The following is a 24,341-nucleotide window of genomic DNA, read 5'->3' on the forward strand; positions in this document are numbered from 1 at the left end:
AGCTTTTGCTCATAAATTACGTAGCTCCATTAAATATAATCATGTTCTTAGCAAAAGTGAAAGCTACAATACAGTTCACACACAACCTCTGCAGTTTCAACATGTGCAGTAAAAAATTTGTGATGCACTAACAAAATAGCGGCAGCACTTTGCAGATGGAGCATACTGTTCTTCCATGTAGCACTGACAGAAAGGAAAGCACCAATGTTTGCAATGTTCGAAAATGGTGTTGCTGAATACTAACTCACAAATGCAATTTTTCGGCACAATGTATGGTGCAACCGTTGGTTTTAACTTCCAGGCAGTCCTTCTGTAGCCATACACGTGCCAAAAACAAGTTGCCAAGTTGCAATTTCATAAGAATTTAAAGCATGTCTTATCCTGCATCTATAACTATTGTGCTTGTGTGTGTGAAAATATAGCAACATCTTTTCAAAATAATCTCCAAGCATTTACATAATTTTTAGCTACAAAAGAAAACAAAATGATGGGCGAGAAATTAAATTTCAAGCTTTGCGTTACAAAGCGACTCGTACTGAAACAACAAATGGGCAGCTTGTGTGTTCTTCGCACTACATGCCAACATGGACTCATTTACACAGCATGGCAAAATTTCACAACCTTCGGTGCCCAACTTGCAGCTAACACACATATACTTCACAGCTTTATGCAAGATGAAGTAGCCTGCTTGTCAGAAATGTGTAAGTGTGTGGGACAGGGTGTAGCCTCAGACCATACATTGCACTGTGCATAAGATGAGGTAGCAATGCCTGATAATGTGTAAGGCATCATTAGGAACTGTTAGTGTGAGCAGAAGCGCAGAGACGGAAGCACTGTGCGCAAAAGCAGGAGACTGCTACAGCAGAAATTCCGCAGAGAAGCGAAAAAATTTCCAACTCGATACGTTAAAGCCTGTATTTGATGACAGAAAAATAAACAGCTAAGTTACAAAACAAAAGGAGGAAACTTTAGTGACATAATTAAAATGAGAGATGGGAGTTGGACAAACAGCAAAAAAAAAAAAAAAAAAAGACTCAATAAATATGGCTGCTTAAATGTCAGAACGCCAGTATGTTCTGCGAAAGCGAAAGGCATGTAATCTGTACGGTATCTGTCACAACCTCTGCTCTGTAAACAAGAGTGGGAAATTGGCTCTTTAGCTAAACGTAAATCTTCTCTTAAAAAAAGCTTAAAAATGAGTGACTGTGACAAGTACCAATTGCAAAAAGGACCACAGCCTTGAAGCAATGCAGCTTACCACTACAATCTACACACAAAAGGTGCATAACTCAAAGCAATGTCTTGTCGGATATCACATCGAGGTCATCGCGGCAACGCGGCACAAAAAGCGCACAGCACGTGTGTTCCCACGTATCCTGAGGATACGACTCTCCAACCTCCCAGCCTCGACCCCCTTCCAGGTCGTACCTCTCGACCACGCCGCTTGCACGGTCAAAGGTTGTGTCACTGTGAAACCCGCCCACAGTGTACAACCAAGAACCCAATACTGAAACGCCAGTGTGGTACCGTGGTGTTGGCACAGTTGTAAGTTCTGCCCAAACATTGTTTGTGATATCATATGCCTCAATGGCATCCACAAGCACTCTCCCGCTTGTCACAGGGTCCTCGTACCAACCCCCCACTAGGTAGAGCTGGTCCCCGTAGCACACCATGCTGTGATCGGCTCGGGGGACTCGCATCGGAGACATGGCCTCCCAGACGTCACTCCGTGTGTCGTAACGCAGCAGGGTGTGAAGAACTGAATCGCCGTCTAATCCACCGGAGACAAAAATGTACGGGCCCCACGATACCCCAGCGTGCTGAGTCCGCGGACCTGGCAGTGATACAATGGGAAGCCAAGCATCAGTTCGTGGATCGTACAGTTCACAGCACAATCCGCTATCCTCGTCCTCAACATCGTTTCCAATTTCTCCCACTCCACCGATTGCGTAAAGATGGCCTCTCGCAACGCACAATGAAAACCTACAGCGCTCACGATGCATCGGAGCCATTGTTGACCATTCTCCACTAAGTGCATTATACCGAAATCCAAATGGATGGACGTTCTCTTGGTGTAGACTTTGGTTGAAACATCCTCCCACCACGTACAGCTCATTACCGAGTACAGCTGTTCCAAAGTTGCACTGTTCCACGTGCGGTATTGATGTAAGGTATTTCCACCTCCCAGCACTCGGCAAATAATACGTGATTTCATTGGTGACTCCAGAGAGGCCAAATCCTCCAACTTTTAACAAGACCAGTTCCATGCCACGCGTGTTCACCAGACTTGGTGGAGGAATGCCGCTTGGCTGAGGAAGAATTCGGCGTGGGAATAGACACTGAAGCACTGGTGAGCTCCAGAGTTCTGCCAGACGTGGCGTTGGGATCTCAGAGAAGCAAACGTAGGATAGCAACTCCCTCGCGTGCGGCAGACGCTCACGAAGGTCACCCGCTACCCAGTTCAAAACTGAGGAGAGGACATCCCCTTCTGGGCAGTTCACGGGAAAGTCACACGCAAGAAGATGCTCTAGCTGGTTTGCCGAGAGCCTCTGAAACTCCGCAGTTTCTGAAAACTGCCTCAAGTGAGCGCAGATGAAGCGATAGACCCTTTTCCTCAGCCGGCGGAGGGAGTATGTCTCCGCAATGGTGGCCACGTCGACGCAGTTCTCTAGATCAAGTTGTTCCTGAAGGTAAGAGGAACAGGCTTCGACGACGGGAGTCAGTCCTACGTGGTTGGCAGTTGATAGAACGTCTTGGATGTTGGCGAGGCTTAACGCAAGTTTGGACGTGTAAGCATAGTCGAGGAGAGAACGTAGCCCCTGGGCACTCACGCCGTTGAGACAGATCTCATGTTGTGTGCTCTCCCGCATCGGATCGGTGAACATGGCACGGAAGTAGTCACTGCACGCAGCGAGGACGGCTCGGTGAGCATGAAATTCACGGCCTCCCGCGATGAGCGTGACATCCAGGAGTTGGCCACGTGAACGCAGGGAGTTTAGGCCATTGAGTAGAGTTCCTGCAATGAATATAATCCAAAGTTACCATACAGCAGCACCTCCTCGATGCGGCACCCTAGGGACTGCACATCCCTGCAGCTTCCTCCTTTCCCCCATTTGTGAAGGCCCTACCCTCATTGGTTGGGTTCCAATAAGAGGAAAGCAAGTTTGAGGTGGACCAGGTGCACTACTGCACAGTCTCAGCATTCATGAGAAAAGGGGGCTAATCAACAGAATGATGATATTAGGGGCGGATCTAGGATTTTTCCGAGGGGGGAGGTCCGCTATGGACAAGTGCCAGGTGCATGCTGAGATTGGTCCATTGAACCTTATGTTCAAGTTTGGAATTGAGGGGAGGGGGGGGGGGGGGGGGGGGTCAGGACATCCGGACCCCCCCCCCCCCCCCCCCCCCCAAATCCGCCCCTGGATGATATACCCAAATATTAACCACATGTTCGATGAGTTGTCCGCTTACTTGGCTAATCACGTGGTCTCTCTTCTGTTCACCTCATCTTAGGTGCAGAGACATGCTGTCGTAGCTCAGATTAACATACCTGCCAACTTAGGAACATCCAAATTAGGGAGATTTCAAAAGGGGGGGGGGGAGGGGGAGGAAAAAGCCGATGTTGGGAGGCTTTTATTTGCACATGTAACAGGAGCTCACTTGACACCAGAAGGCACATCGGTCACAAGTTTTGCAGCAACAGACTTTGCCCTCTCCAAGAAACTATCTGGGTGTCAAGCTGTGATAAGGCTACGACACTTTCTCAAAATAACTTGAAGACACAAAACTATGCCTCTGTTCTCTTTGCGATGCTCAACTGCCCTCACATTCAACACTACTCGTTCAGCACTACCTCAGTAATGTGTCTGAAATTCCAAAGCCCATCTGGACTTCCCAGGAGAGCTTAAACATAATAGTTGTTGAACAAGTTAGTTAACGAGTCATTAAGAAGTAGTTCGCATAATACGTCAGAACCATCAGTCACAGTTGTACACCGCTGTGGTCAGTTCAGCGTGCGTATCATGAGCACGGTTTCCCATTTCAACGACAATTGCAGTCGACTTAGTTCAAAGCACAGTCCTCCTCCGTGTTTCCAACTCCCGACGCTGCAAAGAGTTTTGTATATGTCTTGGATATGTATAAAAAATATTTTATAAACTTAGATTCAAAGCACTGTTGTGACTCAGCATTACATGATATCTTGTGTTCTCCTTTGACAGCGAATGCCGTCTGTCGCCTATAATCATTTTATACCTGCTGAAAGATCTCTCAGCATCTACAGAGTTTATAATTGACAAATACTTGATCGCATAATTTGTGCTGTTTTTTCTCCCAAAAAGTCGGAAAAGTTGGGGATGCACAAATTGCACGTCGACGTTCGTTACGATATTCAAACGACGCAAAATTTAAGATGGCGGAAATTTGTAGCAGACGACGCGATTGTCTTCACCCAATGGAGCTGGCTTTAAGACCTAACGTTGGATTAAGTGTTAAAGGGGCACAAAACAGGACGACGAACATTTTCCAATTATTACGCCCAATGAAAGAACGTAGCTCACTATATCCAAATATGAAATTCTTTTGCTTCTAGCGAGCATCTTTAACACGAAACAGTGCCATTCAAAGAGCATAATCCGCGCGTGCCTCTCCTTATCCTTGGAACTGGGTCACGTCACTATATTCCAGCGTATGGCAACACCGAATTCTAGGCGCTGGAAGTGGGAGAGATTACGCTCTCCTAGCCAATGACGGACCCCACTGAGACAAGCTGCAGCTCACGAGGGCACCGGTTGCGGGAACATCGCGGTGACCTCGTGGAGCAATATAGCACAGAAAACATAGTGCGCATGTGAAATAGAATATTGAGGGTTTTCGGTACAGTTTGAACTGGCTACCTTGGATTGGACAAGTGGGAATATGTTTAGAGTTGACCTCGCTTCTCGATATGACAACAAATTAATTGATGTTTAAGCGTCCCGCATTCAAAATGGCTGATGATGCGCGACGTCAAAATGACGTGTCGCTATTGTCGCCAGGACATCGCAGGGCGGGGCATGAGGGCGAAAGAGTGCAGTGAATATTCAGTCGGTTTGGAGCCATTATTTACTTTTTCGCAACAATATTTTTTTTGAAAACGTTCACGGTCGGCAACGTATCACAATGTATCTAAAAGAGTGTGCCTCGTATACCTGTTTATTGCCCCTTTAAGAGGGGATACCACCTCCGGCGACCCCATGTATTTTCTATAGGACAAACTTTGCAGTCTCTTTCGGTAAATAATGAACCGATTTTCAGGAGACTGGTCTTGTTGGATAGCGTTCGAAAATGCGCTTTCTCGCTTCAGGAAAAATTATTGGTTTTCTCAAGCCGTTTTTCTAAACACGTTACTGAAGTACAAAAAATTACCAAAATTGGATACTCAAGCTTTGACGCGCTCTTCTAAAAAAACTAAGAGACTTATGCAGAAATTTTCCTGGAGCAGCAAAGCAAAAATCTTTCTAGAATATTTTAACACCTGGATCATCCGCGTCCGATTACCTGTTCTCCTGATATATGATAAAACATGAAGGCAGGTAACGCGCTGCTTGATTTATATATTTTGCACCTCCCTGTGGCGCCACATCGCGGACTAAAGGGGTAAAAAGAATCCCTCCGACACGCAGCATCGTAAATCCAATGCCCTATCCTAAATTCCCTTTACTGACAGGTTCCATTCCCACTGTTGAAGTCCTTGAAACAGCTCTTTTTGGGAGATTAGGTAAGGGAACGACAAAAGCGTCGGCTGTTTGGGATAGTTGGAGATAGTGTGTGTGTCACATTCTCCCAGACTATTCCCTGCCTTGGGTTTTTCCGACCTGATCGGTATGACAATGCACGTTTTCCGGAGCTATGTCGTATCATCCTTGTTTGTTTTTGCACAATGCAAAAACTGCACGGGTCCGTGAAGTGCTCTATGGTGGATACCATGCGTATGGGTATAGGAGAAAATGGAGAAAAAGAAGAAAATGTTATTCAACTATTCTGGTGACAGTTTTATGCTCGACGCGTAAGCTATAAAACAATTTATCATTTCTGTTAGATGTCCGTTTATCACTGTTCACTCATCTCCAGAACAAAGGAGATATGTCAAACCACTGACCTATTTTCAATCGTGGCATCTGACGGTTTCGGTAAATCCCGATTCAATTCCATTAGTGAGCCCCGCGAATTAATTTTTATCGGAATGAAGTTCACCAGGGTGAGGACAATCGCTTATCGGACAAGAGGTCACCGAACGATATCACCCACACTTTTACTGACTGCGACTCTTGGGTTACTGCCATGGCTTTTTTTTTTTTCTGTGGGGGGGGGCATATATTCTAGGACCATTTATTCCGACACCCATATGCCAGACATCAAATAGGAAGGAGGTGTGACATTGTAGTAAACAAAAATGTTTTGTCCCCTATTATTTGTGTCCTCCTGCCCGATTATGACCGTTTCCAAGAAAGGAGAAATACTGAATGGTATGAGACTCATAAACATCAAGCGTAGCCTCGTTTGCGTGCGTGTTTTGTAGGTTGGAGAAATTTTATATGGTTAATGTAATCAATCAATCAATCAATCAATGCACCACACTTTTTCTGTGAATATACAAGGGTTGGCTTTGCGAAAGCCGTCTGTGTGCAAAATGTTTTACTGTTGGAATTCTCATCCAAAGAAACATCAGCTGGTCAATATAATTTTATAGAAATAAGCACGGCGAACGAAACGTAACACTTGGACTTTGCGTGCTGGTGTCGAAAAACTCTGACATGGAAAGCTTAGGAAAGCCAAGATAACATCAACCCCAAAAGTCAGTAGATGCAGTCCACAAAGAGACAATGAAGAAGAATTCGCCTTGGTCGGACCTGCCTTTTTTCCTTTAGCTCAGTTGACGTTGGCAACCCACACATGGCGGGAGATCCCTGCACCTCAATAGTCAAGGAGGTCACACGTGTTTATGGAACTACACAATCCCGCAGAGGAGTAACCCGTAACAGGGGTATTGGTTAGAGCTTTCACCTTGCTGAGACCCGGCTGCTTGTGTGGCGCCATCTACATGCGAAAAAGTCGTGAATCGGAGATGGCTCCTCGGTGATATCCCCTCTTAACGTTAACCCAATGTTGGATTAAGCTTGCACTAAAGTGCTTCCGCCCGCCACAGTCTCATGTTGCAAAGCCGGTTGCGTCTGCAGAGAGGAGAGAACCAGTTGCTCTGTGCATGCGCACTGGCTACTGTCTTGCCTTGGCTAGGAAGCAAAATAGGCAAGCCACATTGCTTGCCAAGTTGTGCGGTTGTTGTGGTTATCGCGCCACTGTGCGATGAGTCGTCCGGTTGAATGTTGAGCCGTCTGGGCGTGTGTTTCCTCATCTGTGTGTGTGTCCTTTCTGTGCTCCTCATACTCAAGGAATATGATTCTTACGAGTCGACCCTGTCATGCGTCTTCTTGTTTAGTTCGGAGACTGCTGCATGGGAGCGGGATCTACTTTTCACTATTAATAATCTACGCTTCACCTAACTCTTGGATGTAATGAGGTGAAGCCCACTTGCAGAATGGCGCTCACGATACCTCGCTTCAGTACTAGTATTAGAAAAATATTCGAAAGTTTTGAACACTGAAAATAGGTTGCGAATAGCATTCGAATAGCATCAGATATTAGTTTCATATTCAAAATTTTGAATATGAAACCACCACTCTACTAAGAAGCCATCCCTTTGAAAATACTTTGTGGAAAGCAAAGATTGCCTGCGCACGCTTTGCTGATGAAGCTGCCTGGGTAAGACCATGGTCTTCATATAATTGTCAGTCATCGTGATGCTGATGCGTGATGGAAATGCAGGTGCAGCGATTCAGCAAGTTCGAGGCAACAATTTCCATTCATAAACACAAGTACAATGGCATAGTTAACAGAATACATTTCGGTCAAACGTATTTGATGTGCGTACTTGGTAGTACGTAAAATGCAAAGCGCCCCCCCCCCCCCTCATCATATCATCATCATAATAATCATAATCAGAAAACATAAAGCCAATCATAAATCATAAAACCTGAAAACACAAGTGCAGTTCCAATGCACCATGAAATCTTTTGATGTTAATGTATTGGAATTGATTCACATTTCGCTCGAATGAACAAATGTCACTGCACTAAGTACACGTAAATGTGTGTGTAAATGTAAATGTGTTGGTTGGCTCGACATGCCTGCATGACCTGCAAAGGGAAGGCCGCACAGGCGTGTACTTCTATGTCACAATCAAATTCACCATAGTCACCCCTCAGCTGCACCTTGTGCAGCTATGATTAGTCTCAAGAGACCTGTAGGTAGTGACCTGCAACACCTAAAGATTCTCATTCGTAACAGCTCTTCAATTTATAATGGACCATATTTCCTATAAGGTTATTCATATCACATTGTACAGTGTTAGTTATGTCAAAAAATATGTACTGTTTTGTTGGTGCAGGTCCATAACTTGGTACAAGCGTGAAAGGAATATAGCAAGACACAAACATGTCGAGAGACCAAACACACACGTGTGTGATGTCTCTTGACGTGTTTGTGTCTTGTCATATTTCTTTTGCGCTTCTACCAAATTACTGATCAATAAGCATGCACCTACAGTTGTTCTTGGATTAGTCACCAGCTTTCTGGGGCTGAGTTTGGAACCATGGTTGTGCTTGTAATGAAGTGCATGATAAGCCAAAACAATACACTGGCTTTTGGTTGAGAGATGTGTTGGTAAAAAAAAGATCTCACTGTATTTGGTATCCAATTCAACTTGCAGAGCAATGACACTTTTTTTTTTAGATTTAAGAGCCTCACTATGTGCCTGTGCAAGTGCCTTGTGATGAAATTCCTAAAAAATATTTCGGGCTAATCCCATCAGGAGGCGAATGTGCAAAGGAAGAAGCAAAGTCATTAACCTCATTAACATCTTCTGCATATTCTTTGTCTATTAGGCATATCAATCTGCTGCATGAGTGCTGGCTATGTGAGTGAAGGCATTGGTGTTTGTATCTTTTTTTTTTTTTTGTGCGTGTATACTGTTGTATTGAGTTTGCTATCATGTAATGTGATATTTGTCTCAAGGAAATTGGCCGGCTTGACTGTTGCGACATGAACATTATTGTCTCATTTGCAATATTTGGTGAAGTTGTACATTTTCAAGGTCTTGTAGTCTGTGTTCACACATCACAGTTGTGTCCTTAGTGTTGTGGACGTATACAATAACTATAATATAAGACAACTTAGGATGTCGTTTTCAAGGACCTCCATATGAACCTTTTGCATATGCGAGAGAAACAGGTGCTTCCGTATTTGTACCAAGTGCCTGTGAACAATGTTAATCCTCAAATTTACAATATAGGAGTAATATTGTTTGAGCCAAATCTATTAGTGTGAGGGTAAATGTCAGGATCTTTTTCAGACACGGAGCTTTTTTTTTTATTTTAAATTCTGTGTTAGCGCCGCGAAGCGACTGTGGCTATGAGCGGCGTACAGACGTGGACAGATGGAGAGAGGACAGCAGGAAGGAGTGGGGAACAGGGGGGTTAGTATGCGTCGTGGGCCGACTTCAGTGGGGACTGTGCCGACATTCGTCTGGAAAGTCTTCGGAAAACCCAGGGAAAACCTCAGACAGCACAGCCGGTGACAAGATTCGAACCCGTGTCACCTCCCAGTCTCTGCGTGGAAAGCGATCATCCTAACCACTATGCCATGGAAGCTGGTAGACACTGAGCTGCGCAAGGTAGTACTTTGAAGCGATGCAATTCCCTTATATGTAGAACGTTTGTGCACAGTGACGCAACAGTATCAACGTTGAATTGATTTGACACCGGTGACATTCCAGGAAGGCCAATTGTCCTAAATACTGACAGACCAACAGAAAACGTTTCTAAGATTTCTGTCCACCACTGCAATTACAAAATGGACACCACCCCACCCAGTTGAAAATCACAAGCTGGAACCATTTGGAAACTTGTTCCATCTAAGGTGGCTTATGGAACAAATCCCAGCATAGACCAGCCCAGGTGGATCCACCTGAAAACAGCGTTGATGGATCCAGCTGGTACCAGCCTTAATGGATCCATCTGGAACCCTTTCAACTGGGTATTATTCAGCTTAAACCAATTGTACATGGACTCCAATTCCGCTGGAACCATCTCAGCAGGTTAGATTTCCTGCTCAGACCACCTCAGCTGGTCTCCAATGGTAAGCTGGAACCAGTTCAAACCCACAAGAACCAATCAGAACCAGCATGATCCCTAATTGGTTCCAGCTTGTCATTTTCGACTGGGCAGGTTGTAGTACCATTACCTCCCCACCCCCCAAACAACAAACAAACAAACTAATGAATTTTGCTGGGCTATCAAACTGAATTACTTCGAGTACATTGATGAACATTTCATGCAGGCACATGATACAACTTTGGGCACACCTGCTCCAATCAACTGTTGCAAATACTTTCATGGGGGTGCTTGCAAAAGAAAGTCCCGAGTAAACTTCTATCGTAACCTGCTGTATACCTTTGCCACGTCTGTGACATATTTATGAGATAGACACATAGACAACAAGAATTCCAAAAGTTTATGGCTCTACCAAGCACTGCGCATGAGTCTACATAATGGCAAGCTCACTACAACAACTTCACTCAAACATCAATGCATTTACTTTCATAGCCACTAAATACACCACTACAGAATTGGAACACCTAGAGGATGGAGCATAAGCTTTTGCAGGAGCTATGCAGCAGCAAAAGAGAGCGGGCGCAGACAAGCCGGTGCATACTGAAGACTAGAACCCGAGACACGGAGACGACAAAATTTCTCTCGTCTCCGTGTCTCCGGTTTCAGCCATCAGTATGCAACAGCTTTTGCTCTCACCCAGAGAGGTTTCCCAAACACAGTTCATAGTAAATTCCGATACAATACGTATACATGCACATATACAATACTGTGAGAAAGTTCTTAAACTGCAAAAGAGTTTGACTGCTTCACTGACAATGCACTACTAAACATCAAAGCTTCCTGGACAAGCCTGAAGGACTTTTTTGTGGTAATGATCCACTGAAAAACAGCCACACTGTCTAAACAACTCGCATACAAATGTAGGAGAAACCTTACTAGTAAATAGGGTTGTGCAAATCGGAATATTTGAAGTTGAACCGAATACCGAATCGGAAACCAAATGTCAAATACTCCCGACAGATATTTATTTTCAACACCAAAATGTTGTAATTACAGGGTCAAGTATACACGGCGTAGTGAAAAGAAGAGTCGAAGCATTCAAAAACCAGGTTGAAGCCCACACAGCTCAGAGGTTGTTGTGGAGGAAAACTAAATGTTCCACATGCTGCGGTGTGAGGCTTTCTCTCCTTACTGTTACAGTATCCCCAGCAACTGAAAAGAGACGCTCACTCGGAAATTCTGTATCTGGCACCCCTATATATTTCGTGGCGACCTTTGCAAGATGATGAATGGTCACCTGGCCAATTATCCTCCAGAAGTGAAGGGGATATTCCTGGCGGGACATCGCAGGCCCTTCGGCTTGTTTTCTTGTTCAAATGGGTGCAATACTTATCAATGCTGTCCCATACGGAACTACAAGATGGCTCAGTGACGTGGCTTCTTGACGCAGAAGGCTGTTCAGCCTCTGAAGGAGTTCCTATCGGCATCTCTGCAGCAATAGAGTTGACCAGCAGGGTGTGCCGCGTTGGCTCTGTGCAAAATATATCCTTGTAACGTGGGTCACACGCTGTAGCTATCTGGAGTTCTTTGCGACACTTTTAACAACGTTTTGGCACATTATAGCCTTCGTCGCCGCTGCGCCTTGAAAATACTAATCATCATCATCAGTGTGGGAAGTGAAGTAAACTTTGAGACTTTCTAGCAAATTTGTTGCAAACAGAGAGGCTTGCCCCTCAGCAACAACCTGTTGTTTTAAGACAGCTTCAGGCCCATACAGAAATGGTATCGCTGATGAAAGAGTGCTGTACTTCTCCCCACTCAGTCTTTCTGTTGCTTCTGCAAATGGGTTGCAAAGCTGTCACCATACCAGATGCTGCCTCCCACTCACCTGCGGTCAAGTTTTCAACTCCAGTGTCAGATGAGAGAAGCTCAAGTGCGATTGTTTCTTTTAACTTCAGCAGCCTACACATCATGTCACTTTCATTCACTGTTCCGGTGTGTATCAACATCCTGGATAAGCCCCACTGAAGCAATCTCCATCCTTTCCTGGTATTCTTTGAGCCTCCTGAGTGCTTGCAGGCTATGCTTGCAGTGCCCAACTATAGCACGAGTCTTCTTGCACAGTGCGCCTATCCCAGCAGTTTGCTCTTTAGCATCTTTAATTGCAAGTTGGAGCGTGTGAGCCATGCATGGAAGGTGTATGACATCCACAGCCTTAACAGCAGAAGTAATATTTCTGACATTGTCTGTCACAACAAACACAGGTAGCTGTTCTGTGGGAAGACTGCACTCTTCAATCACAGATGCAAGCCTGTTCTGAATGTTTTGAGCATTGTGCTTTTCAGGCATATGTGCACCTGCTAAGGTCATGGTCTCGATTTGAAAGTCTGATGTCAGGTAGTGGCATGTTACACAGATATAGCTGTGGTTGGTTCTGGACATCCATAGGTCAGTGTGAAAGAAATAGACTGAAGTCCTTTTTCATCATCATCATCAACTTCCTTCCTTAGGTTCTACACTGTACTTTCGTACAGTGCTGGGACCACACTTCTGGAAAACGTGGTGCGATGTAGTATGTTGTACAAGGGCTGAAGATGCGCAATTAGTTCTTTGAATCCCCTGTGTTCGACGATGTCAAACGGCTGTAGGTCGATCGCAAGCATTCTCGCAATTTTCTGCGTTATTGCATCGCGTTCCTTCTCTGGAAGAGTTCGCTTTTGACATGTTGCTTGTAATATCTGCTGCGAGCTTACTTTTTCCTTTGCCCGTCTGTTGCCTCCTGCCTCTAGAAAGCAAATGCATGAGGAGAGATGCTTGTTCTTCAAGTGGTTCATAAGTGGCGTAGTCGTGCTTGACGGTGTCCCGAGTGTGGCGTCGCACGCATTGCATGTTGCGTCTTCGGGCGTAACCTTCATAAAATATTGCCATATGGCACTCTTTGAAGTGCTTCTGTTCATAGCGACTTGAATAAATGTTTCGTAACTTTAGGAAGCCTTCAAAATGCACGAAACGGAAACTGAACTAGGTGCGCTGCTGATAGAACTGCCAAACGCTCGGAATGCGCTCGCTGACACCTGACACCACGCCGCCCGCACTCACTCCGGAGTTGTAGTTGCAGAAAGAGCGCAGTTTTGGTTTGGGTTCGGACGCATATGGTACACGTTTTTGTCTCAATTATGCTTTCTTTTTTTATTGTGCAGTGCGTCATCGTTCGTACCTTTTGACAACTTGGGCAGATGTGTTCGCGAAACTAGTGGAATATTCGACGAATATTAGACGAATGGTGAAATATTTGAAAAATCGAATACGTACCTGATATTCGATTCGCGAAACAGATAATTCGAGTGGTTAGTCAGGGTGTCTACCAAACTGTAGCCTTCAAATTCCCTGACTTTTCCAGGTTTTCCCTGACTATTTCAAGCGAATTCCCTGACAAAAACAAAAGGGAACTTGGTGCCTGCTCCTACGTTTTGGTACAGATCCCTCATATAACATACCATTTATTAAGTATTAGTAAGGCTATCCTACTTTGCTGCCTCAGAGCTTGTCGTACTGGCGAACTGCTACTCGCGGTAACATTGCTGCGGCATTACCGCTCAACCACCGGTCGGCACTCGTGATTCGCCGCGCATCATCACGGCACCTGTCTGTGATTTTCCCTGACTTTTTGGCCAAATTCCCTGACAATCCCCTGACTTTTCGAGTCACATCAAAATCCCCTTACAATTTCCTGTTTTCCAGGTTTTCAGGTTGGTAAACACTCTGTTAGTATTTGATTCGTATTCGAATATTCGCACAGCCCCACTATTAACATCCCAGGATATTAACCCGTCTGCATACTCTATGCATACATTCTGCATGCTTCTCTATGATGTATACTTCCACGTATGCATCATAGAGAAGCATGCACTCCACCCCCATCAATGTTGCTGTCCTACTCATGTCATAACTGTGGCAGAATGGAAGCCATCACATTTTGTTAGTTGAAATATTACTGAGTCATTATCTGAAGTTGTTGCCTGTACCATCATCTTCTAATAGTCTGCATTAATGCGGACTACATAGAAGATGTCAAAAACTAGTGTGTTCAAAACCAGCATATGATGATCGCACTTGTAAGTTTCACTACAGATTATCATCTCTGCACAGTATTTGGACAGACTCTAATGTTCACTGCTGTTTCCAATGTTTCCCCTTTTTTCTTGTTGTCATCGTTTTCTGTGTTGTCAAAGTGTGGACTATCAAGTGAGCACGTCATGTACGGAAAAGAGGATCCCATACCTGTATGCGAAGGAGACTCAAACTGCACAGTCTGATGTGCCGACAACGTGTCCCGACGCCCAATTTCCTTCATGATGGATATCTTTTCCTCTGCACTTTTGCTTCACGTAGCAGATGATAAAAGTGCATTCGTGTCACGTATGTACAGGATTTGTCCGCATGCTGACAAACTTCACTGTTCCCTGTGCGGTTGGCTCGTTATCTGCAGAGCAAAATAAAGATTCACTTCTGGTGGCAACATAACGCAGAGAGCAACTCCCCAAAACGTTGCCCGCCTATTTTAAATGCCCCCAAAATATTTTTTTGTTGTTGTCAGATTTTTCTAGCCACAATATAAAAACAATTTAATTGCCCACATTTCATCTCAGATATTCTGTGGTATCCCCACCGTTTTGGGCACTGCTTGCTTGGGTAGGCGGCGCCTCAGGTTTGGTGGAGACACGGCCTTAAAGGGACTGTTGCATCCGTCGCGGTTGATTCCGAAACTATAGTGCCATTTTACTCCTCATTCATCGCTGACAATAAGACCGAAAATCCGACACGAATTAGAGGACTTGTTTGTGTGCGATTTGATGTAATGCATGGCAAGAGCAGACGACGGATATTGAGAACATTCCGGAATTCCATCTCTGCAAACGCCACTTGGACAAGGCCAATCAGGGAGTTGCCGGCAGGCCCTTGGCAACCGACTGGCGGGCGGGAGGGACGGCGTCTGCAGGTCGTCGAGAGACTGTGATCAACTTGTAGAATGTTCTTTCCAGTTAGCGTTGGACGTGCTCGTACAAGCGGGAGTGTAACACTGTGTTCCATACAACACCGTAGTGTCAGAACTGACACTGGTAAGCGAAAGTCCATGTGAACCTAGGACTTTTCACTTAATATATTGCAGTGCGAATGTGAAGCAGACGACCTCTGAGACAATCGCCTGTACTTTGCTCCCGCTTGTGTGCCTGGCTAACGTCATCATGGTGTTACTATCACTGGGGCTTCCTTAGCTGCAGAGGGAGTGTGAATCTTTAAAACTAGTTTATTTGATATGTAAGCTGTTTTCGGAAGAGAAACTTGGCCAAGTAGAGTGTGAAGCGGTGACGGACACACTGTATCGGTCTCACACACGTCTCCGGATGCAATAGTCCCTTTAAAGGAGCCCAGAAAGCCATCCAAAATATTTTCTGTTTCTGGCACATTATGAAAGGATGTGACTTGACTTGACAACTAACGCAAAAAAATTATCTGTACACAGTATTTTTTAAAAAAAAAAAGAAAAGAAAAAAAAACGTCCCCGAACATCGACGCGCGCATTCCCACTCGACTCGCTCTGCAGGGCGAAACGAGGAGGAATGTGATGTCATCACGGTTAGAAGAAAGACCGGACTCCAATCAGGGCCGGCGCAAATTCTGCGATATGTATGCATCTGTAGAGTGAGTCACTTCGCATGGTGCATTTTAGCAGTCAGGTTAACGGCCTGGTTTTTAAAAAAGCTACTGACTGAAGCGCTTTCTGTGCTTCTTTAAGGGCATGTTAGTGACTGCTCAGGGTCTGCAGAAGCCAGAGGAGAGGACTTGTGTTCCATAGAGTCATAACAAATTAGGGCATCTAGAAACGTTAATAATCGAAGGAAATAGTTGTTTAAAACAATGTGTGTAGTTTAAGGTGGCTTACTCGCTTCGTGTGGCTTAGGGAGCCTACATACGCGACTCCGTCTTTAGGGTGGTGACATCCCCAGTCAAGGACCCTCAGGCATCTGCCAAATTTAGCGAGCTGCCATGTTGGTCCCCTGTTTTAACAGTATCGCGAAGGGTGTTGTAGAAATGAACTTCATCGCATAGCACGCTCCTAGCCAACTATCATCTCGAACGATATCGTTATCTGCTCTGATTTGTTGAAAACGGGAGGCGTATACGCCTTTTTTTGTGACGATTATGAACAGTATAAGTGTCACAAAAAAGGCATCCGCCTCTCGTTTTCAACAAATCAGGGCAGATAACGATATCATTCGAGATGATGGTTGGCTAGGTGCGTGCTATGCAGTGAAGTTTATTTCTAAGAGTGTATGCTCGCTATACCACCTCGGCCGGGGAATGGGTTCCAAGATGGTACGGCATGCCCGCTGGCAACACTCATATCTGGCGGGCTGCGGCAAGCGGTGTGTCAAAGGCTGACACCACCCTATGACGGAGTCGTGCATGTAGGCTCCCTAGTGTGGCTCTTCCTCCTCCTCTGAGTACAGCATCGGGTATCCGATCGGGCGAGATGTCCGCGGAGGAGGGCATGCACCAAGGAGGTACCGTGGAAAAACAAGAGCATCTGAACGACTATCCGTTTTATCTTCACTTTGTGTGACAGTGGATTTCACTAATTGTAGCTTGATAGTGCCTTGAAAGTAATGAGCTACTTTTGTGAGCATTTAGTACTCTACTCAGTTACTTTTTTGCCAGGTACTCGGTAACTAAACTTAAATACTTTTTTGAGTATCTTGTACGAGGCTGGCCTATGAGTAGGGTTTCTCGTTTTCGGCGAATATTCTTTCTGAAATCGGGCAGAAAAAAATCGCCAATTTTCCTAACACCAAGAACCGGCGGTTTTCGGCTAAATATTTTCGAATGATGTTATTGACGCCAAAAAAAGAAAAAGGTGAAAAACATGAGGCATATGAAATAACGTTCAAATTTATTGATTACTCATGAGATTCATTGCAGCTGACGACCTACAACTGGAACTTGTAGTTACTTGTCATGCACATATTCAGAGATTCACGTGACATCGCGGACCGCCCTTTCCTGTGAATAATACTCAAGTTCAAGAACGCCCGCTCCACATTAGCGCTAGACACAGGCACTGACAGCAAGTCCAGTGTAGCACAAGCCAGCGCAGGCCAATCCTTTTCACGGGATGCCCAGAAGCTCAACAACGACACATCACTTTCACAAGCGATTTGCAACAGAACATACAGAGAAATTGAGAAGTTGACGCTCGTCACTGATCCGATGTTACGCTACCGAAGATGGGAAGAATGTCATCCACATCGCTTCATCGTTCCGCTTTCCTCACAGGGTGTAAAATCCGCACCTTTCTCCAAAAGCAGGCCCGGAAAATGCCCATAGTCATCAGCAGGTTTCTGTCCCTTGGAGCCTCTGCTGGCCCACTTTTCGCATTTTCAGGTTCTCGCTGCTGGGTTTGAACATAACTCAGACTAAAACTGAGGAATTCCAAACACTTTTCCGGAAGACGCACGTGGCGGTATCGTGGCGGATATGTGAGATTTTTTTTCTTGCCGAACACACGGAAAAGTTACCGGCAAACAGTTTTCAGCGCTTTTAGTTAAATACCGAAAACGAGAAACCCTACCTATGAGGCAACTAAAGGTGAAGCAACTAAAGGTGAAGCAACAAAAGTGCGTGCCATATTTTGAAATTGCAAAACAGCAGCAAAAGGACGATCATCGGACGATTTATGTCACGAGTCAACCACAGCAAAATAAGCAATATAACAAAGTTGATGACACAATTAAACTAACTGAATGTACGTACCCTTAGCTGTGGGTACAGGCTATTAGATATTACGAGGTCACTTATCTTTTTTTTTTCTTAATTGTTGCAATTTATTGGAAGACAATCCAACCGAAAGACAGTTTTCATGCAATTTTGAAGACTCAATATGTCCGTTAGAGCATAATGTAGCCCTTGAGCAGCCTTCTCATTGATTGCATTACAAACGTAGTAAGTCATATTTAAAAAAAAGTGCTAAAATCCTCAAGAAACACACATGGAATGCAACCACATCCCAAAGCGACTGTCAACAAGTTTGCATTATTTATAAAAGACAGGAAACTTTATTAATAACACTTGTTGACAGTCAAGACCTTTGTGGTGTGGCCGTATTCTGTGTTGTGTTTATCTTGATGATTTTAGCGCTCTTACTAAAAAGGATTACGGAAAATCAGTTTATTATCATTTATGAAGTTGCGCTGACAGCCCCAAATAAACTGGCCAGTTTGTGTTGAATGGTCAGCCATACTCAAAGGAAAAATGGATGCAACACATCCCACAAAGACAAATATGTGGAATGCAACACCAAAGTGGTCTACAGCATTCCACTAGAGTGTGGGAAAAGTTACAGCAGAAAAGTTACGGGAAGTTGGATTAGTTCAAGATTGAGAGAGCACGCAGCCAACACGAAGGACACACCATAGGGACACCTAGCTGTTCGCCGCTGCAAATGTAGTTGCAAGCTCTTGCACCATGAAACGTCCATGATAGATAAGGCGGACACAAAGACAACAAGTGTTCCACATACACAGAAACGATCAGCAATGCGTCAGCACGCTGTCAACCAGGTTGCTTCCAGCCGAAATAGATTATGTAACATAGGCCGACAAGGTATAACCAAGCATCCAGTTCACCATGGTCAGTTTAAAATGGGCTGCAAGTTGAAAAATCACTTTGGAATTAGGCAGGATTAAATCACCTTCAAAACTTTACGTGCATGCAACACAGTGTCCTATATGCACAGGGTAACTGCAGAGTGCAGAATGTCAGCACCTGCAAACCACCCTGTATATTAACCAACGACAAACTGGAAAGAATAAAAGTTCACAAGTAATGTAGAAGATGAGGCCAGAAAAAAGAAGAATAAACGTACTATTTAGGCCTCACAATTAAAGAGTGGCAGTTGATGAAAATGTCATGAACTGTTTTCATCCAGTGCCATCCTTTAATAAAAATTATGATGTTCCTGCACAAAATGAAAGGACAATTCAATTCCCCAGACTCTCTCTCACAGAACATTTAATTATGAATTCTCACTGCATACACAGAAATTTTCCTATCCCTAAAAAAATGAAACACAAAAAGTGTACACAGGACGAAACATCACAACTTTAATAAACAACATCATGAACATCACAACAGGACGAAACATCACAATAAAGTTGTGATGTTTCGTTGTGTGTAAACTTTTTGTGTTTCATACCTCTTAGAAGCTTGACTGCGCTCTTAATATCATTTTCCCTATGTCTCACCTAAAAAAAAACCTTTGAAGTATGGAATGCTTAGGATAAAATAGTTTGTATGTCATCTACATTTTTTGTCACCCAACCTCAGGCCTTTCTCATGATGGAGATTATGCAACGTTCCCTCTATAGGTGGGGTACGATAGGGTGCCCCGGTTCACCAGAAAGAGGGGAAAAGCACGGATAAAGCTATGGTGTGATGTCACGTGCACGACACCTATACTACAGCACTGCTTTTCAGCATCTTGCACGTTTTCTACACAAACACCACTGACTGTCTTCGCTTTGATAACATCTTGAAATGTGAACTACGTTCAAAGCTAACATCGCAGAGTTTAGTTGTAAACAGTATGCACCAACACTACAACATAAAAACAATTGAAAATCTGGACGTTTCGGAAGCAGAGCTATAGCATGAGCGGCATTGCTCATGGCCGACCTACTTGAACAAGTCATTTAAGCTTTTCATCCACATAATGAGTCACTTTCAATGGACTTTTGATGAGTCACATCAAACTGTGACAATGTCACAGGTACAGCTGCCATCACTGTGCCATTCAAACCAAATTACAGTAATGAGAGGCACAACCTTCTAGACGTACACTTCAGTTGCTACAGCACTTCGCCTGCATTGGAAAATAAAAAAAAATATACAAAATTCAGTTTTGTCTGAAAGAGGGTTCTGTACACTACACGAGATCTGCGATACAAGGAAATTTTCCGGCGCAGATGCGATATTCACAGCCAAATCAGCACGCCGCGAGAAAACACGTCGCTTCGCATACGCGATAAACTAATTCACGCCACAGATGTCGTTTAAATTGAAGTTTCGTGGCTTGTTGATCAACAAGGGGTTATCGTTCTAGACAATCACTTGACCTCACTGGCTGATTTCGCAATGCGAGAAAAAAAACACGAATGCCTCAAAAGAGGACAGACTAAACTCAGTGACAGACGTTCATCGTCAAGATGCTGCTTCCATGGGATCGAAAGAACATCTTAGAAAGGCTTATAATGCAACACCCAAAACGAAAATTCACGAAGCGTTGTGCTTGCTATGTCAGCTGTAACTGACCACTACAACAAAGCCGTTTTCCATGAAGCACACCTGTGCGTCTGCACTTACCGCGAATTAAACTTCATCCTGTTTGTGATGACATCTTTGAACGAGAGGAGGTTAGTCACCCTGTTAGCAGCAAGAAATTTTCACTTTTCCGACAGTTATGCAGTTGACACTGCACTGATTTAGCACTAACGTGGTGCAAACTGTCGTGCGGTGAGCCACAGGAAACCGATTAGCCGAATCTGGAGCACTTCACTCTTGACTGTGCCGTTTCAAGCTCGACTTCCGCTTCCACAGCAATGAATGCACCTAAAAAAAGAGTCGGGACACTTCGTTAAACACAGGCGAAAACGACCGCCGTTATAAAAACATTAACGGTGGGAATGACCGAAGAGGTACGCACAAAGTTGAAAGTCTCGTCGATTTCGCAACTATGTTTTGTTGAGATGATTGTTTCAAAGCACGTGAATCATGTCGATTACATCACATTATGAAAGGTCAAGGGACGTTGTAGGGGACATCAAAACCCGAACTCCATGCTCAGTTTGTGAGAACGGAGTTCGGAATATTTTGCGCCTTCGAACGAGGTACGGCGGTACAGCAAAGAACCGAGAGAAGGACAACCGAGGACGATGAAGATGAAAGCGGGAGCCAATAAATGTAACAGTAACCCAAAAATTCCGTTCCTTTTGCCAAAAAATATAGCTTTAGTTACTTTTTGTGAAACCACTCCAGCAAATGAGTACAAATTCTATCATGTCGTATCAAAATTAGAGCCGATTGCAGCGCCACTCTGTGCTGCGCGCAAAGCATTTGCTGTTTACCCGTCGAGAAGAACGCTAGAGAGAGCAAGCCTTCGAGTGGCAGCCTTCTGCCGAAAAAACTTTTTTTTTATGTAAGCAACCTTACGCTCAAGCTCGGTAGTGCGAAGAAACAAACTATCTCAACAAGCAGCGTGAGTAAACGGTTTAATTATATCCGCGTACGCACATCGTTTTCGTTCGTTTATAAAAACGAAACTTGACCGTAGGACAGCTCGTTTGACCGCCCGTATAAGGTTGTTTCGGCACCCTCAATTGCACCTTTAGCATTTGTTGCGCGTTCCTGGATGAGACCTGGATTGAAATTTTGACCAAACCAGCAATATTTTGTAGATTAAAATCGATATATGGTGTTCATGAGCAAGAGGGCTATCATGTCGATGAAAACATCTTGTCGTACTGAACATATTGGCCGCCCATAGTGACACGCCTACAAGCGAGCGGTGAAAATACGGTACACACACACGCACGCTCTCTAGCCTTGCTCGATCCAAACAGGTTTCCGCTGTGTTGTACGCTACCATTCTCGACCGTTACGTCAACGGTGAACTGAGTGGAGTGAAAACGGAAAGCCTGTTTAGTATGTCTTGGTTAAAAGTGGTCTTGCGCAAAATCAGTTCTTTTTTGGCAAACTGTCTCGTAACCTGTGATGCAAATATTTCTATCGTTGCTTTTGCTGTCTTTTCTGGTGACGGGATTTCATGTTACTGGTCATAATGCGACGGTTATACCGTTACACCGTCCTCCATGGTTTGCTTCCACGTAGAGCTAATTAAGCGTTAGGGTCGCATGTGGAAGGACATACTATGTAGCACAGTCGTAATGTAAACTGCTGCCCAAACACGGCGTCTGACACAATGATTGCTGCAAAACTTGCAAGACTGCTGCTACACTGGCAGTTTTACAGGTTTGTGTTTGGACAAGCAGGACAAGTGCTCAGTTGTAAATGATGGATGTTGTGTAGTTGGAAGTTCATGACAGCGCTACTACAGATTTTATTACAAGCAACGGTGTCAACATCTCTCAAGAAAGGGTGTTGGTATAGGCCTGCTCTTTTCATGCATGTGTGTATGTCTTTATGCCCACTGGTGTAGTCAGAGTGGGGGGGGGTTTAGGGGGTTCAACCCCCTCCCCCAAATCATACCTTTCGTAGTGCATTTGGGAGAGGGAAATGAGGGGAATCCTCCTCTCCCATGTAAAGTCCCCATAGAACCCCTCCCGAAATATTGTTCTGGCTACGCCGCTGAGTATGTCTAATTATTTTTCTTGCCATTATGTATGCATACATTGCATAAAGCAGCATGGCAACACCATGTTGCAACATTGCTTTTTGAAAGTGCCTTGAGGCGTGTTAGATGAATCCCAATATGTGTATGACAGGGGCTAGCAGGCGTCAAGTAGCAGACTTCTACTTGAGCCAATTGTCCAAGTGTTGCAACAGCAAAGTGACATATTGTGGCTTACAAACAGGTGGTAAAGAGGCTGAATTACTTTCTGGGCCCCAGTTTTCCTTTGATGCAGTTTACTGTTACATTTCACTTTGAAAACTGCACAAGTTTGGTACAGTAATATTAGTTTGGTCGATGCAGTGCAGCTTTGGTAGTGCATTTGGGAGAGGGAAATGAGGGGACATCCTCCTCTCTCATGTAAGGTCCCTATTGAACCCCTCCCCAAATATTTTTCTGGCTACACCGCTGCCCCCACTGCATGCATTTTCTAACACTGTGTTGTTTGATTAGGCTAGCGTGGTCTAAAAGGTTATTTGGCTTTAGCTCATGTCAATTGAACCAGTAGTTGTAGGCTTTCTTGCATCAAATGCTCTACTAGTGCCCAACGACTGCCTTCTTTTTGCAGAGAAAAACAGATGCATATGGCACGTGTCATAACCAGTCAAATTTTAGACATAAAGAAATAAACACATGTATTGGCTCACCTCCGTACTTTTGTTGAGTGGTGTTCGATGGGACTGTTCATAGGAATATCTGGTGACCTGTCACAGATGTCTATATTATTCTTTAGCTGTTCACCATCAGTAACATCTTCCATGTAGTGGTAATTTTTTCATTTGTTGGCTGGGGTTTGCAATGTTTCATTGGGAACATTAACATCTTCCCTGTTCCTTGTGTGCCATAAATTAAACTGGCTGTATTTCCTGCTTTTTGTGCGCTTAATGTCAACACACATTTCTTTTACCCGTGCAACAGGGCCGCAAACAATGACATTATCGTCTACTGTCATCCTGACTCTGACCACTAAAATTTGACTGGTTATGACACGTGCCATATGCATCTGTTTTTCTTTGCAAAGAGAAGGCAGTTCCTTTTTTAATAAAATTAAACTCCGTGAAGGTGATGCATCCCACTTATGAAAGTAAAATATTGTAGCAGCGCCATTCGCCAACGCCACGCACAGCCGTTTGTCACATTAAATCACACCATCCTGATGCTGTGATGCTCGTATCAATATACCGTACTACTGTATAACTTTTACAGAATGAAACGTAGTTTACAGGTTGAAAGTGTGTTTAATATTTTGAAGTGTAATAATAATATGTTGATTTTCACGTGGGCCTCGTTTAGTATGGTTTAATGCCAGGTTGCGAATTCACAAAACAATTGGGTTGGAACTTAGTGTTGTCGTGCATCTTTTGGTTTTGTTGAGAATTCCTAGCAACTTGAATGTTTCTTTTTTTTAAAGACTTAAATGGGGTAATTCCACATGAAGCAATCCAATCACATGGTTGGACCACCACGGATCTTGTCAAATTTTTTTTACTGGTTGACACTGTAGAGAAACTAACGCCTGCAAAATATTTTCGCCGAATTTGCAGGCATTTTCACGTTAGGTGATGCTAAACATCTGGAGTTCACCTAAAGGTGATTTGCCTTCGAAGGCTTCTCCTGGGAAAATGGCGAAAGGTATTTTAGGTCTGTAAAGGTCAGAGTGGTTGTAAAGG

At 44.2% G+C, this 24,341-nt stretch overlaps 2 protein-coding genes across 4 annotated transcripts in view; one reads left to right on the forward strand and one right to left on the reverse strand.

Annotated features, from left to right (window-relative positions):
• The window catches only part of LOC135378375 (CKLF-like MARVEL transmembrane domain-containing protein 4), an 86,294-nt gene that overhangs the window by 25,734 nt on the left and 36,219 nt on the right, over positions 1-24,341 (forward strand). The window contains exon 1 of one of the 3 annotated variants that reach the window (XM_064611409.1): positions 21,378-21,519. The exons of the other annotated variants lie outside the window; for them this stretch is intronic. The gene's annotated coding sequence lies outside the window, so the exon portion shown is untranslated. Of the gene's footprint in view, positions 1-21,377; positions 21,520-24,341 lie in introns of those variants that run through there. 3 annotated transcript variants of the gene reach the window in all.
• LOC135378374 (kelch-like protein 26) lies at positions 418-21,310 on the reverse strand. Its single transcript, XM_064611407.1, has 4 exons — positions 20,968-21,310; positions 20,628-20,873; positions 14,490-14,691; positions 418-3,016 (listed from the first exon to the last, which is right to left on the reverse strand). The coding sequence occupies exons 3-4, from the start codon at positions 14,560-14,562 to the stop codon at positions 1,290-1,292; spliced, it is 1,800 nt and encodes a 599-aa protein (XP_064467477.1). The 5' UTR covers positions 14,563-14,691; positions 20,628-20,873; positions 20,968-21,310; the 3' UTR covers positions 418-1,289.

Source organism: Ornithodoros turicata, chromosome 1 (assembly GCF_037126465.1).
Source record: "Ornithodoros turicata isolate Travis chromosome 1, ASM3712646v1, whole genome shotgun sequence".
Lineage (NCBI taxonomy): Eukaryota > Metazoa > Arthropoda > Arachnida > Ixodida > Argasidae > Ornithodoros > Ornithodoros turicata.